Below are 16,731 nucleotides of genomic sequence, written 5' to 3'. Positions count from 1 at the left end.
GTGGATGTCAAGGTAAACTTGCTGTAAAAAAAAAAAAAACAAAACAGTGAAAAACTCATTGTAGCCTTCCATTGGGTTATTGACATTCTAACCCTCTATTAATGAAAAAGTCCCAGAATGACTGTCCCAGGGCAGGGATAAGTACCTGTCTAGCTGAATTAGGATAATTTTAGTGGCTAAAAGTTATCTGAAGTGTACAGAATTTATTGGTAAGGATCACATTAAATCTAGAGACATCACGACAGTGGGTGAAATATGTGAAACTAGGAGATGATGAGTCAAGCTCTCGTGGCCCTGAGCTGCACTGAAAGGTTTAATGCTGTTTATTTACCAGACTTGGGGGGATAATTTCCAGATGAATTGGTACATCTGCACTGGTCTGGAAACAGTGTACATTAAACACTGATACTTTATCACAGCCTGCCTCCTCTCAGCTTCTTCACAGTTTGGGAGGGAGTCTGCCTCCATCCTGCTTGGAATCAGTGTAATAGTATTCAGTGGGCAGAAAGATGGAATCACATTGTGATTCATTAAGGGAGAGTCTAAGGCACAACTCAGGCACTATCAATAAACCACAATATAAAAATTGGTTTATAGATTTTGTATTTAGATATTAAAGCTTTACAGAGTCATTTCATTGAAAGAGATACAAGCTTTTGAGAGATACCTTTGGTATATAATTTTTCCTTCTGCATTTAGTCAGTTATGAACATTTATCTACAGTAGGGCTATGACACACAAAAAAATAACATGTTAATAAATGACTGGGGGGTTGAGAGTTACATAAAAACTCCATGCTGGTTATGTTTGTTTGATGTGTATCCTGTTGTAGTTCACCCATGTAGTTTTTTTCAACTATATTTTGTGCTTCTTTGGCAGGAAATAAAAAGAAAAGTAGTCGTATACCAGAAAGTAAAGTACACAGATAATTCATTAATGCTTTGGATGGAAAAAAATGGCTCATTTTATTAAAAAAGGAATAGCTCAATTTTTATTATGAAATAATATTTATTTACAGGTATTTTACATTTTTAGAAAATAATAAAATTGTATTCTAAAATGCTTTATTTATTTTTATTACTTATCTGCTTGTACAAAAGAAGCAAAGACACTGTCTTCTTGTTCTAGCAGAACCTCAGGCTTGTCATATTCCAAAATAACCCCTCTCTTCATTACAATAACCAAATCTGAATTGAGGATCGTGTGCACACGGTGCTGAAAAACAAATAAACAAAATGCCAGGTGAGTGTATCTCTCTACTCAATATATTCCAGGATAAGACAGACTTCCACAATTTAATTTTCCTATCAAGTTCAAGTTTGATTAAGGCTACTTAATCAAAGGCTAATTGCTGTGTAAATACTGCAGATAAATATACAGACCAAGAGCCAGGTGGATACTCAAGTACCTCAAAAATACACAGGTACTTGAGTATGAGGAGTCCTCCAAGTTCCCTTTAGAATATCCCCAGCCCAGAGTCCTGCTTCCAAGTGCAGCCAAAAGAAGGCAGCCAGGCAATAGGAACTGGGCAACTGAGTTGGAAGTGCCTGTGGGAAGTTGGGAATCCTCCCACTCCTGGATTGTATTTGGGCCTGGGGTGGTTCCTGATCTTGGTGTGGTTTGTCTATCTAGAAAGCTGATCTAGTCAGTTTTACAAAACTTGGGCCATTTCTTCTCCTGAGCTTTCACAATCATTTTTCACCCATATCCTTTGGAAAAGGCTTTTCCATACTTCCTCCCCGCTGTATGAACAAGTACTCCCTCTTCTGTGTGCTCTGGGCCGTGTTGCTCAGAGTTTCACCTGACACCCCTTGCCTGTGACTTTGCAGACCTCTCTCATGTCCTTACTTTGTCCTTCTTCCACACAGAAGAGCCCCCTCCTGCTCAGCTGCTCCCTTCCAGGAGCAAATGCAACATCTCCAAAATCATCCTGTGCTTCTCAGCATTTTTCACTTATAATGTGTTATTCTGGGCATAAGGAGACTGGAACTGCACACAATATTCAAGGTATGTGTGAACCATGGACTCTGAGTTCAGTTTTCTTGTTTCTAATAATCTTTTTTATTTCTTTATCCATATCACATTTTTCTATCCTAACTCAAGCATTACCTAAATAAATAGCATGCATTGTTTCCATCTTCTTTTTAAATTAAATGCTTCAGTAATTTCCATAATCCCTGTCAGATTCAATCTCCTTTGCTGCTGCTTTTAGCTTTTTTTCCCCCCTACCATTTATTTTTGGGTTTAGTTTTTTGCAAGCCTCTTCATATTGACAGAATTCCACATTTTCATGTTAACTGTAACTGCACGGGATTTTTTTGGATCTGCATCACTCCCGCAGGGATATTTAATCTCAGAATATTATGGTTGCTGTTATACAGCTGCTCTTCACCCATAAGGTTCCTAATCAAGTCCTGGCCATCCTCAGTATCAAAACAACTCTTGTATTTCCTTCTCTGGCTTTCCTAGCCAGATTTTCCATAAAATAATCACTGATGGCATCTACAAATCTCATATCTTCTGCAGTTTCTATGGCATTTATCCAGTCCACAGACAGGGGCAGGGGACTGAAATATCACATTCCAGTTGAATTTCCTGCCCTTGTCTGATGTCTTTCAGTGTAACACAATCAGTGCTGCCACCCTGGATATTGTGAGTAACATAGAAGATAATAGAGAGCCAGTACTATAACTCCTACTATTCCTATTCTTCCTAAACAGAAATTAGGAATATATGGCTTTTTCTGGGGAAAAAACCCCACCAAAACCAAGATAAAACAAAACCACACCTGAAAATCAAAAACACAACCAAACAAACAAAAAACCCCCCAAAAAACCAAAAAACCAAACCAAACCAAAAAAACCCACACCCCCAAAACCACTACCCATCCCACAAACCCCCTGTGTTATGTTTCTACTACAGAATGTTTTGAATACAAACCCACCTGCTGTAAAACTCATTTACAATTGGAAGTAAGCAAAAATATTCAAAGTAAGTTTATTCCAAGCTGTTGTTTGAACTGTGCAGTTTAAAACTCACTAAGAGTGCCAAAGAATAATAAAGCTTTTTCAGCCTGTCCCCAAACAAACTGAAAAAGATACATAAATGCAGAATACAGTGCAAATCTGAATTTTCATGCAGAGAAATCAGGAAATGTCATGGTTATGATTCCTTTGCTTTTTTATAATGACACACTGGCTGGATACCATAAGATAAATCAGGTCTTCTGTTATACATTTGCTAGGTGAAAAAAAATGATGCTCAGAGATTCCTGAGCACAGATTTCTTATGTTGAATTTTCAAATGTAAAGAAGCATACTGACTTCATTTCACCTCCCTGAAATGTGTATTTACTTGTCCTTAGTTAAATGATTATTTTAGCTTGATGAAATTTATATTTTGCAGCAAAGTATATGGCATTTTAAATTAGCTTAAAATGGGAAACAGAAGATAGAGAGCATATTTAGATTATGTACCTTTACAGGTAATTTGACTTAGCATCATGCAACACATTTAAGAAGCCACTCTTATGAATTTAAATAAGAAATTTAAAAAAGGAAAAGAAAGCTTACATTTAAACACCATTTAAAAAAAAGAAAAAGATGACTGGCCTAATTACCACATTTGTGAACACTGACAAGGAGTGACTAATGGGGCATTTCAGATCCTTGTTAGCATTGGGATGGCAGCAGGGACTGTACTTACTGCTATTGTAACCACAGTCCGGTCAGCAAACGCAGTCATGACCACCTTCTGGAGAATGTTCTCCTAGGGAAGAAAGAACATTTGGTGCTTTTCAAACAACAGAAGTTGCATGATAGACACAGACAAGATGAAGAATAAGAAAGCTTCAGTAAGTAACCACTGACTATTCCATGCTGTTATTTATTGTCCATTGGAGAAGTGAAAAATGAGCTACATGTCCGAACTAAGCCAGAGCCAGGTCTCTCCTGCCTTTGCCTCTGGGGTTCAGCAGACACCAGAGCTGTGCCCTGGCCCCAAACTCCTGCTGTCCTGGCCTCAGTTTGACACTGAGGAAATCCAAGGTGAATTTTGGGTGCCGCCAGGCTGCCCATGCCGGCGCCTCTGCGGCGTGTCCTTCGCCCCACTGCAAGCCCAGGAATGTTCCAGCACAATGGGGACATCTAACACCAAGGGGTGGCAGGGACAAGCAAGGGACTGTGCTGTACCTGGCATATTTAACAGTGGAGATGATATTTAAGATGGCCTTAACATACATAGCTCTCACTCAACAAGTACTCATCCTTTGCTATTTAGGAGACTGTCGCTGCATTCCAAACTGCCTGGAAGTGTCACGAGCACAGATACCTTCATTTGTTATTAGCTGCTCTTTAGAGAGGTATTTCAAAGGAGGAACTCTATGCTCAATGCATCAAAATTCAAAATGTGTTTTAACTGCACTATGGTTCAAACACTAACATTTTACTGAACTAAAAAATGTAGCTGTTCTAACAAGCCCCTCCAATTATGTTCTGTACTTACAGCGGAAAGAAAATGGAAATATTTCCTGTAACAACATAACAGATGAAAAAATGTACTATTCTATTTGGCTGAAACCCAGTCACTGCACTATTTCTGAGTGCTTAAGCATCTGCCTAGAAATTCCAGGCAATTAATGCAATAATCCAGTATGTCTTTTCTGTGTCTGTGTTTATTTCCTTGCCTCTACTTTCAAGCCTTCTAACTTCCTGCCAGCCATGCTGGGAAAACTCATCACTTGCCAATTCACCCTTCACTGACCATCCCAGCTGACCTTCCCTAGCTTTGTTTACTTCAGAAACCCCACTGCCAATTAAAATTAACATGCTTCATTTTCCTAATGCAATCGTCCTAACTATTCAATCCGTAGTAAAATGGTTTGAAAGCTCTTTAGATTTGTTAACAGTGACTCACAACTACCTGGGCTTGTAAATATGTCCAACTAAATATGGTGTAAGCATATTGCAGAATAGACAGAATTGCTTTCCACCTTTTTCTTCACATATCAAGTAAAAGAAATCAGAAGCACTTCAAACTCACTGTTGCCATGTCAATAGATGCTGTGGCTTCATCCATGATGAAGATGCTTGTCTTCCTCACAAAAGCCCTTGCCAGGCAGAACAGCTGCCTTTGGCCCTGGCTGAAGTTTTCACCCCCTTCTGTGACTATTGCATCTGGAAGTGACAGAGCAAAATCAGTAAGGTCAGATCAGAATAAAGCATATGCTTGGAAAACAGAGTCTCCCTTTCCGTGTAAAGTAATATTTCCTAGGCTTTCAGCTGCTGGTGACACATTTTTGCCTGCTTATTTCCAGTACTTTTGTCTCCCTATATTCTCTGTATCTGTTAGACATCAGAGCAGCTGAGGATGTTCAAGAGTGAGTTTCTCTGAAACATGTACAGTCTAGGACACTGCACCCCCAGTCAAACCAGCATCCATCATTTTTTTACCCTAGGGCTGTATAACTTACCATTTTATTGGTGGTTTTTTGCTTGTTTTTTGTTAGGTGTTTGGTGGGGGTTTTTTAGTTTGTTTTTTTTCTGCATGACCAAATGATTGACACCTTGAAGCTTTAGAAATCTTCCTCCTTGGACATGACTATTGGAAAATATAAAAGTGTTCAGGTAACACTTGACCTGTTGACAGCTTATTTGAATTCATAAGACCTATAAACCTCAGTGCTTCAAAACAAAGACATACTGAAATAAAATAATTTAACCATTCACTTGGAAAAAAGAGGATTCTGCCACCAGGTACAGTTGGTGAAGGAGTTATATAAATATAGGACATTTTCCTGCAGGCACTTTTTGTCACCTTCCACAAACTTTAAAAGCTCTTTCTTCATCAACTACCCTTCTAATAAATAAGTGTGAAACAGGAACATTGTGAATGCTGGAAACAATATTCTCAAAAAGAAGTCTCATTACCTAGGCCCCCAGGTAGTGCCTTCACCACATGCTTGAGCTGTGCTATTTCCAGTGCTTCCCACAGCATGCTGTCAGTGCACTTCTTCTCAGGGTCCAAGTTAAACCTGCAGCAGGGGTAATTCAAGAATATCAGACTGCTGCAATGGATTTCTTCTTTTACTGTGCTTAGGAACAAGCCTGCAGATCATCAGAATCATACACTGAGGTGTATGAAGGTCTGGGCCTGATTCTGATCTATCACTGGTATAAATCCACTGAGTTTCCCAGACTTAATCAACGTTTATGCCAATGTGATTAAGATGAAAATTTGACTGTCAGTTAAGCAGAAAGGGAATAGCTTGCTATTTGGTGGCCATCTTTATGGTTTTGGAATTTATTTTGTTCTGTATAAACTAAAGAAATCTCATGTTTTACTAGAAAAAGCTGTGATTGCTCAGTCTAAATTAACATTCCATTTTAACAAAGGCCAAAATTCTACCCTCCCTCTTTTTAAATACAATGTCTCTTTGTTCTTCACTGCTGTAGAAATGTTAACAGAATAATCAAGCTTCATACTGCATTATGAGATTGAAGTCTTCACTGCAATTCAAAAAGTCTTGGATTTATGAACAGATGAACATTATTTTAGCTTGGTGTGGCCCAGAAGTGACAGCAACAAATGTGAATCTCACATCATAATACATTAGCATGTAGAATGACAATGAAAGATTCAATGGTGCATGGCACTATTTTTACATTTAACTCCTGCTGTATGAGCTGTGAAGGATTGATGCTGGCCTAAATGCATTTTTTAATAGATTAATTAATAAAACAAAGGAATACAATCACATCATCTTCTGATGTGAATGAATCATGGTCTATTCAGGCATGTCCTGAAGCCTGTATCCTTTTCAGTGAACTCTAATCACTTATGTAGAAGCTAAAACTGCAGGTGATGTAACTGTGCACTGAGGATTGTACTGTTTCTTCCTAAGGTAAATGGCATAGACAGGGAAGGGCATTTGTTGGAAACTGGAACTTTTGGCCATTGTTTCTACTACATCATCTTCTCAGAGAAGTAGAAGGAGAATGCAAAAAAAAAAAAAAAAAAGCTAACATATTCGTGTCACAGATGAAATGGCTCAGAAGAAACACAGATAGAAGCTCCAGGATAAAACAGGCCAGGCTCCCAGTACTTCTCATGTTGCTCTTTTGCTTTCTCTTTGTCTACAGCAAGTTTCTAGTCTGCATTTTTTACCTCTCATATTTTAAGGCAGACAGATGAAAACAGATGTAGTAAAAAGAAGGTTTCAAGAAATGCTGGGTGGTTATGGGTATTTGATCAGTGAGCTAAACTAATCACTGGATCCTGGAGGAATAAATATTGTCTTTCCCTGCTTCCCAGGCATGGGATGTCTTCTGCCAACAGTGTCCTGTCCAGGCTCAGGCACAGGGAAAGGTTAGTCTGGCAGAGGTGAGTGAAAAGCACAGACAGAAGGCAGTGATCCTCCCTATTCCAGCTGAGGAGGAGACTGGAATTGAGCAGCTTGGTATTAAAGTCATTATATAGTAGAATTATAACATATAATTCATATTGTATGACATAGAAGCAATTACATTTTTTTATTTATTGCTGGTGCTTAATACTTACCTGATTGTTCCACTGAATAAAATAGGATCTTGGAGGATGATTGACAGCCTGGATCTCAGTGTCTGTAAGGGCAGCTTTGCAATATCTATACCATCAATGATAATCCTCCCTATTCAAAAGAAAGAGGACAGTGTGTTTATTGTGCCACACAGCTGCTGGCAAAGCCATGGCTGACTTCCAGGCTGAAAGGCAGTACAGCAGGAATAGGCCTTGGATCACATAGTCCCTTCTTCACCAAAGAAACATGCTTTGGCTAAAAAGCCAGCACAGCCTTCTTGGGACTAAGCTCAGCTGGAAAGCATACAGAGAGGACCTGAAGTACCTTATGAATGATTAGATACACTGCTTGAGCAGCATACATCTATCAAACAACAGGGTCAGACATTACTTCAATCAGGGATTAATTACCAGGAACAACTAGCCTTTCAGAGAGCCAAATCACTGTTGAGCACTATGAAATCTTATCTCTGAGTACAACTGTCTGTCTCTGCAGAGGGGCACTGTGGGTGATGTGGCTGGGAAACAGGCCGACATCTTTTTGAGATGTACCCTGTGAGGCACACAGAGCAGGATTTATGGCAGGAAATTCCAGGGCAGCAGGCCAAGCTACAGCCCCCAAGTGCTGAGTTTTTTGGGCCTAGTGGATCCCATCTGTGCCTTGAGCACAGATTACACTTGAACACCTTGCCCTTTTATGCTTTGGTCCTACTGTGGTGATTTAACTGCACAAAAGGCTGTCATCTGTCACTCTTGGACTTTTGCTTCTATCAAGCAGAATTTTTATTGATCTGGTTTACAAATGGCACAGCTGTTAGGTGACAGATGATATCAGCTTTAAACAGGGCCAGAGAGCCTGCCCTGCAGATTTGAAAATCACACTTCAGAGCTGCTGCTGCTGCTAAGGAAAAGACTACCTTCAGGAGCTAAGCTTGAGTGACACACAAAAGTGTTATCTTACCCTCAAAGGTGTCAACCATTCTGAAAAATGCAAGGGAGAAGGAGGATTTTCCACTGCCCGTTCGGCCGCAGATCCCAATCTGTGACACAGAAAGCAGATGAACATCAGGCAATGAAACAACAGGAAATGGATAACATCTGTACTTGACACTTCAGATGAGAGGGTGGAGGAGCTGTTCTGATTCACATGATCCTCTTCTACTCCTGACAGATCAGTCCAACTGAACCAGCCATTACAGAATTGCTGTGTTCACTTTTTGTCTTTTAGAGGTCTGAGCATTTAAGGATAAATCAAGGCCAGTCCTGTAACAGGTACAATAGGAAAATGGCAATGATGGTAATAAAGACAAGAGAGTCATGTGAGAAGGATGAAAAGTAGGTCTAGCACTGTAAGGGCTCACTGTCACTTCATTTGGCACTGTGTGCTGACAGGAGGGCCTGGGATACTGAGAGGGAGGGTGTTTGCCTCAACACACCAAAGCTAAGAATCCCCCAGACTCCTTAACAGTGCACTACATGCTTTGAGAGAAAGAAATAATCTGTAATTCAGTCTCCAAAGCATTCTGTGGTATGTTTTAACTCTGATTTATGTGATGCGCTGGTCTAAAGAGCTTCTGAGAACCACTGCAGTTCTTTACCTTTTGTCCTGGTGAGATGTGAGCGTTGACATGTTTTAGCACTGGCTTCAGGTTGCTGTCATATCGGACACTGAGGTTCTGGATTTGGATCTCCCCTCTGTCCGGCCAGTTCTGGGGAATCTGTGATGAAGCTGTACAACAGGCACAGGAGGGGAAAAAACCAACATCAACCCTCTTACAATAAGTTAGTTGGTTCATTAGGTGATTTGCTACATTTTTCATGGCAATACAATGCAAAGTCATTAAAATTTCAGCAAGCTCTTTCTGCATGCTGCACAAAACTGCACTTACAAAGGAGCCCTTCGTAATTTTCAGCTTCTGTTTTGAGAAGGCCATTGATTCTTTTCACTGCCCCCAGCTGGATCTCCATGTCAGCCAGGTTACGAACCATCCAATTCAGATAGTTGGACACCTGATGTAAAGCAAATACATGACTGAACCCCAGATTTTTAGTAGTTTGCATCATTTGACCAGCATGCAGTTTATATTCCTACACAGGAACGCCTCAGTAAGTGGAAGTTGTGAACGCACTGGATGGTACAACACCAACAGGGAGGCAACAATGACTAAAGGTTACATGTCCTAACTGCAGTGCACAGATATTTTGGTACTGTGGAGATCTGATCTACACCAACAGAAAAGAGGGTGGGGGAACAATAAAGACAGGTGAAAACACATAATTTTGGTAACTCAAGTTTGGACAATCTAGAATGGTGTACCAGGGCATAATTACAACTGATGCACTGAAAATGTATTCTTCACAACGCAACACGATATAAAAAATTATGATGCAACTTGTCCATGTTTTGGTGACATATTTGAACTAACACCTCGATGAGATTTGATCTCAAAGCTGAAGAAAGCATACACTCAAATATGTCAACCATCACGTGTGAACTGAAGTAAACACATGGTTTCCATGATGTTACAGTACCCACTATAGATGTACAGACACCTTCAATCTTCCTGTTCATCTTTGTGCCCTGAGGAATTACAAAAAAATGTTTGGGAGAGACAGAAAGGATCCTGAGATTCTTACCATAAGAGCATAGGTTAGTCCCAAGCCTACAAGTCCTGAAGTGATTTTATTATACAGGCAACTGGTAATAGAAGTGACAGCTGCTATGAGCACCACACATGCTCCAATGTACTCCTGAAGGAATATGAATAAGCTCCATCATTATAAGTCTACAAAGGATTAAAACGTTCTCATAACTTTGCACACCAAATAACAACCCCATTGCACAATATCCAAACACAGGCAAAAAACCCCATGGAACTCCATCCAGACTCAACCAGGAACCCATTACTGCTGCTTTTAGCAGGGCTGTGCTGGGGAAGTCAACTCAGATACCTTAAGCATGGCTGAAATCCTGCAGCTGAAGTTACCTGAGATAGGAGGGAAGTGCTCATGCATCCCATCTCTGTGGCTGATGATGAACTGCTGGGACGCTCTGCTGTTGCTGCTGAGTTCCTACCATCCATAACTGTTCAAACAAGCCTCTCTTGCACAGCATGCACCTATATTACCATAAGGGCCTTTTTCTGCTTTAATTTAAATCATTGGTGTTTTGACTTCCCACAGACAATTCTTTGAGTAAAATTGTGTAACAGACTAGAAAACAAAATCTGTGGGAGGACAAACTATCATTTGTCTGTGTTTGAACTGTTTAGTGATATAGGTATTGATCAGAATTAGGGACTTCAGGTGGTCTAGCCCTGAACATATAACAGGGTAATAATATTGTATTCAAGTCATACCCAATACCTGAATTAAATTAGCAAAAGGTACCAGTTAGGGAGGAGTCCAAAAATGAAGCCATAGAGTGTGACATGAAAGGTGAATTAATATACATTTAGCACATCTAAAAGAAGCCCATGTTACCAGAACAGCATTAGTATACCTGCATTTAAAACTGTGATATAACATTCCACAACATAAAATTCCTTGACTTACTTCTTAGAGAATTATTTTTAATAAACAATTTCTCATGCCAGGCCACTTCACTGAGCAGAAAACAGGCCACTGAATATCTTTGGTGTTCTTCAGAAGACCTCAAAACAGACTCAAACTTATCTACATCCTTCTGCTCATTAGAAGAGCTTCCAAGATATTGAAATGTTGCTAGGAAGCCGCGAGACAGAAGCTGCTGACACTGACTGACATGGCCCCAACAATGACATGCTGGCTGGTGGCACTGCTTAATTAGCTCTGATGACTCTTCACACACAGAGGAGCCAATGTGACCTATGAAAACTATTCCTGTCTTGGAAAAACAGCTGCACGCCATGGGGAAAATTCATACCCCATTCAGTGTCCAGGATGGGGTGGGCATTTATTCATTACAGCCAGAGACACATAGAGGGCAAAGGTATAGCTTTGAGATGAGGCTGGAAAACTGTTGGATACCTCATGAGATTACTTGGAACAAAGTAAAAAATTCCAATAATAACAATAACAATAATAATATTAATAATGTACTTGCCATGCGAACTTCCAGCCAGCGATTGGCTGCTGTGAGGAAAAGGGAGGCAATGTTGTTGGAATCTGTGTATTCAAGAAGTTTTTGTCGGAATTTGGCTTCATATCTAAAAAAAGGAAACAAAAAAAACAAAGGAAGAAAGCAGAAAAGCAAGAGGAAAGGAGGGAAAAAAAGGAGTCAGGCCTCAGGGTCTCAGAAAAATAGATAGTAAAATTTAATTTCTGGGCTATGTGCTTATGGACAGCTTGGCACAGGGTATAAATCAGCCTATCAATAGTTCAGAGTGACATCATTTGTAGTTTTGTATCAGACACAGGCAAAGTGTATTTGTGCAGTATCTTGAGAAGTAATTTATGGATATTATTGCATTGATTATTGTACTGAAATTCTCTGGGACTTCCAGATCCCACTGGGCATTCTATAAATGTATTTTATGACATAAAAACTGAGAGAGACAAATCTAAAACTAAAATATTTAAAATATGTATGAGAAAAATAATGCATGCATGTACTTGTGAAAAGAAGCATTAATGCTGCAGAATTTAGTTTTCCTCAATCATATAAACTCATGTTTTAAAATTTATATTACCATACTGCCTAGAAATGGTAACAATATAAAAAGTATAAACTCAAAGAACTTCCCATTATAGTAGCACCCATATTAAACAAATGCATTTGTCCTTATCATTAAACAAATGGGGCACTTTGGAAAATGGAAGTCTGAGTACATGGCAAAAAAAAAAAGTATTAGCTTGGAAAGAACTGTTTCCCTTGCTTCACAGAATTAGTACACAGTACACAAAACAGGATTAATCACAAATAAGCCTGTTTATAGTTTGTTATAGTGAATTTACACCCACTGATCTGAATAGCTGTGCCAATGAAATCTGCCATGAATTCAGCAGGTATGGGAGATGATTCCCTGCTGGGGTCTTGGAAAGCGTTCAAGTCAGCCAGCCACCCCTTTTAGCTGGGCATATTTAATTGCATAGCTGTAAATTAAAATTATGTCAATAATCAAGTGCATCAACAATTACAACTAATAATGCACAAGCCTGGCACAAAAGTCTTTTCCAGGGTAGTGATATAAAGCTCAAAAGCCTGAAGATTCAGCTTACGCACCCAAATCTTGCCTTTTCCCCCCTTTTCTTACATGATAAAGTTTAATACACTTGATTTCCCCCTTTGAAACTTTTCCTTACCCTTTAGCTATTATGGCTGTGACAAGCACTGATTATTTATAAACTCAGCTCTCCTAATACTGCTATAGAAGAGTGCCTATGTATGAACTACATGACTTATAGAAGCTTTCAAACTCATTCACTGCAGAATACCTCAATCCTTCTTCTGAGCACAGGACTGACTTTACCTAAGAAGTTTATGATTTTGAGGAAAAGAAATAATTCAGCTGCCCACAACTTAGCCATGTGCTAAGACATAAGAGACGTGTCTGCTGTGTGCAGTGGGGAATAATGGAACGGCTTGGATTGGAAGGGACCTTACAGATCATCTCATTCCAACCCTCTGCCATGGGCAGGGACACTTCCCCCTATCCCAGGTTGCTCAGAGCCCCATCCAACCTGGCCTTGCAGACCTTTCAGGGGTGGGGCATCCACAGCTTCTCTGGGCAACCTGTGACAGTGCCTCACTACACTCACAATGAAGGATTTTTTCCTAACATCTGATCTAAACCTACTCTCTTTCAGTTTGAAGTCATTCCCCTTGTCCTTGTAAATAGTCTCTCTCATCTTTCTGACAGATTCTCTTCAGGTACCAGAAGACCACAATTATGTCACCCCAAAGCCTTCTCTTTTCCAGGCTGAACAAACCCAGCTCTCAGCCTTTTCTCAATGGAGAGGTGCTTCATCTCTAATCAACTTGGTGGCCTCCTCTGGGCTCACCCCAGCAGGTCCCTGTCCTTGCTGTGCTGGACCCAGAGCTGATGCAGCCCTGCAGGTGGGGTCTGAGCAGAGCAGAGGGGCAGGATCCCCTCCCTGCCCTGCTGCCCACGGGGCTCTGGGTGCAGCCCAGGATCCAGGCTGGCTGTGAGCACCTTGGTGTGTTGCACAGCAGAATGGCTGTTTCTAAATCAGGCATTAGTGTCACCATGTCAGGGCTAGGGAGCCCTTCCTCTCCTCAGGGCTCACTGCCCTCAGCCCTCACTGCACAGACGTGGCCGTGCTGCTGCTGCTGCCACCAATTCAGCCACATTTAACATCCCTATCTGATACCATGAGGAATTGTGTGAGGCAGATAATCAGAGAATGTGAGGTATGCATCATGAGTCAGTCATGCACATGCACGTGGAACAGGGATGCAAAGTTACCATAGTTGCTGGATTGATGCAAAAATATCAGAATTTCTCTTCAGAAAGTGTTTCCAGATTACCAGGTTTTTAAGAATACAGACAAGTCTTTGCAGAATCCTTCACATTTACATTTTGTTGATTGTTTAACACAAACGCTATCTGAAGTATCAAAATAAATCAGGCCAGGGCATTTGCTGAAGGTGTTTTTGTAGGTGCAGCAGTAGCTTTCTTTCTGAAATCCCCCCCACCACCAAGATTTTTTTGTACATTTCTTTCCATGTGCATTCTGAATAAATCCAGGATGGAGAGTAACCAAGGGTAAGGACACTTCAGGAACAACTGGCACCTCCTAACAGAATGAATTCCTGAGTTAGTGTTATTTTTAGGGATGCTCACGCTAGCAAGTCTAAACTCCACTCCTGCTAATATGTTAGGCAGCTGAAAAGCTACACAGCCCTAAAAATAACTGAGTTAGCAGCTGAGGCAGGAGGCTGGCAGACAGATGGAACACAGAACTCACTGAACACACATGGATGGCTGGGTCAGAGACACATCACTTACTGCAGGATTTAAGAAAAAGGAGGCACTAAACACAATTCTTTGACAGAGGAATCAATTTCAAATGACAGGAAGAATCAAGAGAGAATGCTTTGACAGAGTGAAAATATTAGCTAGATGGCACTGAATAATGCTTTCTGTATCAACACCAGAAAATTTACAGCCATAATGCTTCAAAGATACTCTTGATCAAGTAAAAGGATATAGGAATGAGAGAAGCAGAAGTTAAATGAAAAATTGATTTTCCCGCAAATTGAACATGGACGTAACTACAAACCATAGAACACTGTTGGCACTTAATGAATCAAATATTCAATAACAGTAATTATTGAAAACATGAACCTGCTCTACCACTCTTGGGTAAGCTACCTTCAGCCCAAAAGTAACAGCCTCTTAATTTCATTGCTCTTTCTTTGATCTATTTATAACCTATTGAAAATAGTTTAAGTTACCTTTGTGCATTACTTCTATGACAAAATTGCAATTATAGGTTAGGAAAAATAAATAAGCCCTACTGTTTTAAGGATAGAAAGGTAACAGTAATAATTAACTGACAAACCACATAGACATAATCTAGATGAGAATCTAGTGGAAAAGCTGACTGTGTTTGAGTCAACTGGGAAAAGACAAGAATAGCCCTGGTTCAGGGAAAGCAGCTGGTAAGCTCAGCAGTGGTTTTTTATTGGTACCTCTGAGGTATCAGCATGACTGCCAGTTTTCTGACACACACACAGAACCCAGGCACCTTATCAGGTATTCCTGGGCTGCCCTCCTGGGAGCTTATGTGGATGGAAAAACAAACCAAAACAGGCAAGGAAATACATTGTCTCCAGCTTGTGTATTTCCAAAATCAGTGTAAACACCCACATTTTCAGCTAGTAACCTGAAAAACAATGCAGGGTGCTCCTGTAGCCTCTGAAGTCAGCAGCACACACAGCTCATCTGCCCAGGACATGGACACAGATTAGTCTGTACCAAGCTGGTGCATATGCCATGGAAATTGTCCAAGCCCATCGTCTGCCACACCACAGGCTGTGGTAATTGCAGGCTAATTTAGCTTCTTAAATCGCATTTGCCCTCAAGTTCTTTTTTTCAGGCTGCACACAAGTGTCTGTACAGCAACAACAGGGCAGATGACCCACATGTGCTTGTTCTTTTTACTGTGACTCCTCTATATACAAAATGCTTAAAATTCTTCAGTGGCATAACATTACCTCACTTTTGAATATCTATGTTTCTTAAAAAAAAAAATCTGTACCTGAAGGCTCGGATGGTGGTAAGCCCTTCAACAGTCTCTGAAAAATGGGAGAGTAATGGTAGCTGAGTGCTGTCATCCAGCTGCTGCAGGTCCCTGAAGAGGGTTAGGAAAAGAATTTAGTAAAAAAACAGGTTTGTTGTGCAGTTACTCTCTTGAATCAGGCCCAGGAAGTGAAAAGGAATAGCATCACAATAGTCACATACATAAGGTTCAGACAGATTGCTGCAGCAGAATGAATTCCCCAACAGGATTTTTCTTTTAATATTTAACTAGCTGGAGTTCTGAATAGGTCTTTTCCCTTCACTGCCTTCCCTCCTTTCTCCTACATTCCTTTTTCTTGTGCCCAATTTTTCATTGATTTAAACACCATTCTGTCTCTGTACTGAATATCAATTTAATGGAATGCTGCAAATAGGAGTTCAAGTTAAGCAGAAGACTAAGTGCACCCCCAGATAACAGCACAACTACTGAGCCAACAGTATCTCAAATTCAGTAAATGAGAGTCTGCACTCATTATTAAGTTGCATTTCTCAATGTCATATTTAGTGCTCGTATCAGTAAAAGCATATGTAGGGTGAAATCTGTTTAGTCTCAGTTTCTTCCAGCAGGAAGTAAAATGGTTGCAGACTCTCTCTCAATCTGTGCATGTATGAGGGGATATGCATATTTTTGCATTGCTGCAGACATTTTACAAGAGGGAAACTATCATGTTAGAAGGAGTAAGGTCTCAGACACAATTAAAATTTTCATATTTTTAAAAACTAGAAGGCACCCAGAACAGGAGAGGTGGCTCATGCACACTGGATCCTTAATAGCTACCAGTACCACCATGGCTGTGCTGCCTTCTGCAGCCTCTCCTTGACTTAACACATTTCCACTTTCACCTGCACAGACAGACTTCAGTTTCCCTGTCCACGTTTTCTTGCATGCACTCAGCACACAACCCTTAAGGGAAGACAGAATCCATTTGGG

At 40.3% G+C, this 16,731-nt stretch overlaps 1 protein-coding gene across 2 annotated transcripts in view; it reads right to left on the bottom strand.

The window, feature by feature from the left end:
* Positions 1-946: 946 nt before the first annotated feature.
* ABCC8 (ATP binding cassette subfamily C member 8) overlaps positions 947-16,731 on the bottom strand; it is a 72,664-nt gene continuing 56,879 nt past the window's right edge. For both annotated transcript variants that reach the window (XM_084208767.1, XM_084208768.1), the window contains exons 29-39: positions 15,760-15,852; positions 11,639-11,741; positions 10,192-10,305; positions 9,444-9,564; positions 9,153-9,283; positions 8,516-8,594; positions 7,558-7,666; positions 5,928-6,031; positions 5,041-5,174; positions 3,706-3,768; positions 947-1,215 (exon numbers count right to left, since the gene is read on the bottom strand). In XM_084208767.1, the coding sequence (XP_084064893.1) occupies positions 1,078-1,215; positions 3,706-3,768; positions 5,041-5,174; positions 5,928-6,031; positions 7,558-7,666; positions 8,516-8,594; positions 9,153-9,283; positions 9,444-9,564; positions 10,192-10,305; positions 11,639-11,741; positions 15,760-15,852 (1,189 nt within the window). In that variant the 3' untranslated portion in view covers positions 947-1,077. The remainder of the gene's footprint in view (positions 1,216-3,705; positions 3,769-5,040; positions 5,175-5,927; positions 6,032-7,557; positions 7,667-8,515; positions 8,595-9,152; positions 9,284-9,443; positions 9,565-10,191; positions 10,306-11,638; positions 11,742-15,759; positions 15,853-16,731) is intronic.

The sequence above is a fragment of the Fringilla coelebs genome, assembly GCF_963513975.1.
Source record: "Fringilla coelebs genome assembly, chromosome: 6".
Classification (NCBI taxonomy): Eukaryota; Metazoa; Chordata; class Aves; order Passeriformes; family Fringillidae; genus Fringilla; species Fringilla coelebs.
This window is presented reverse-complemented; position numbering and strand designations above follow the sequence as displayed.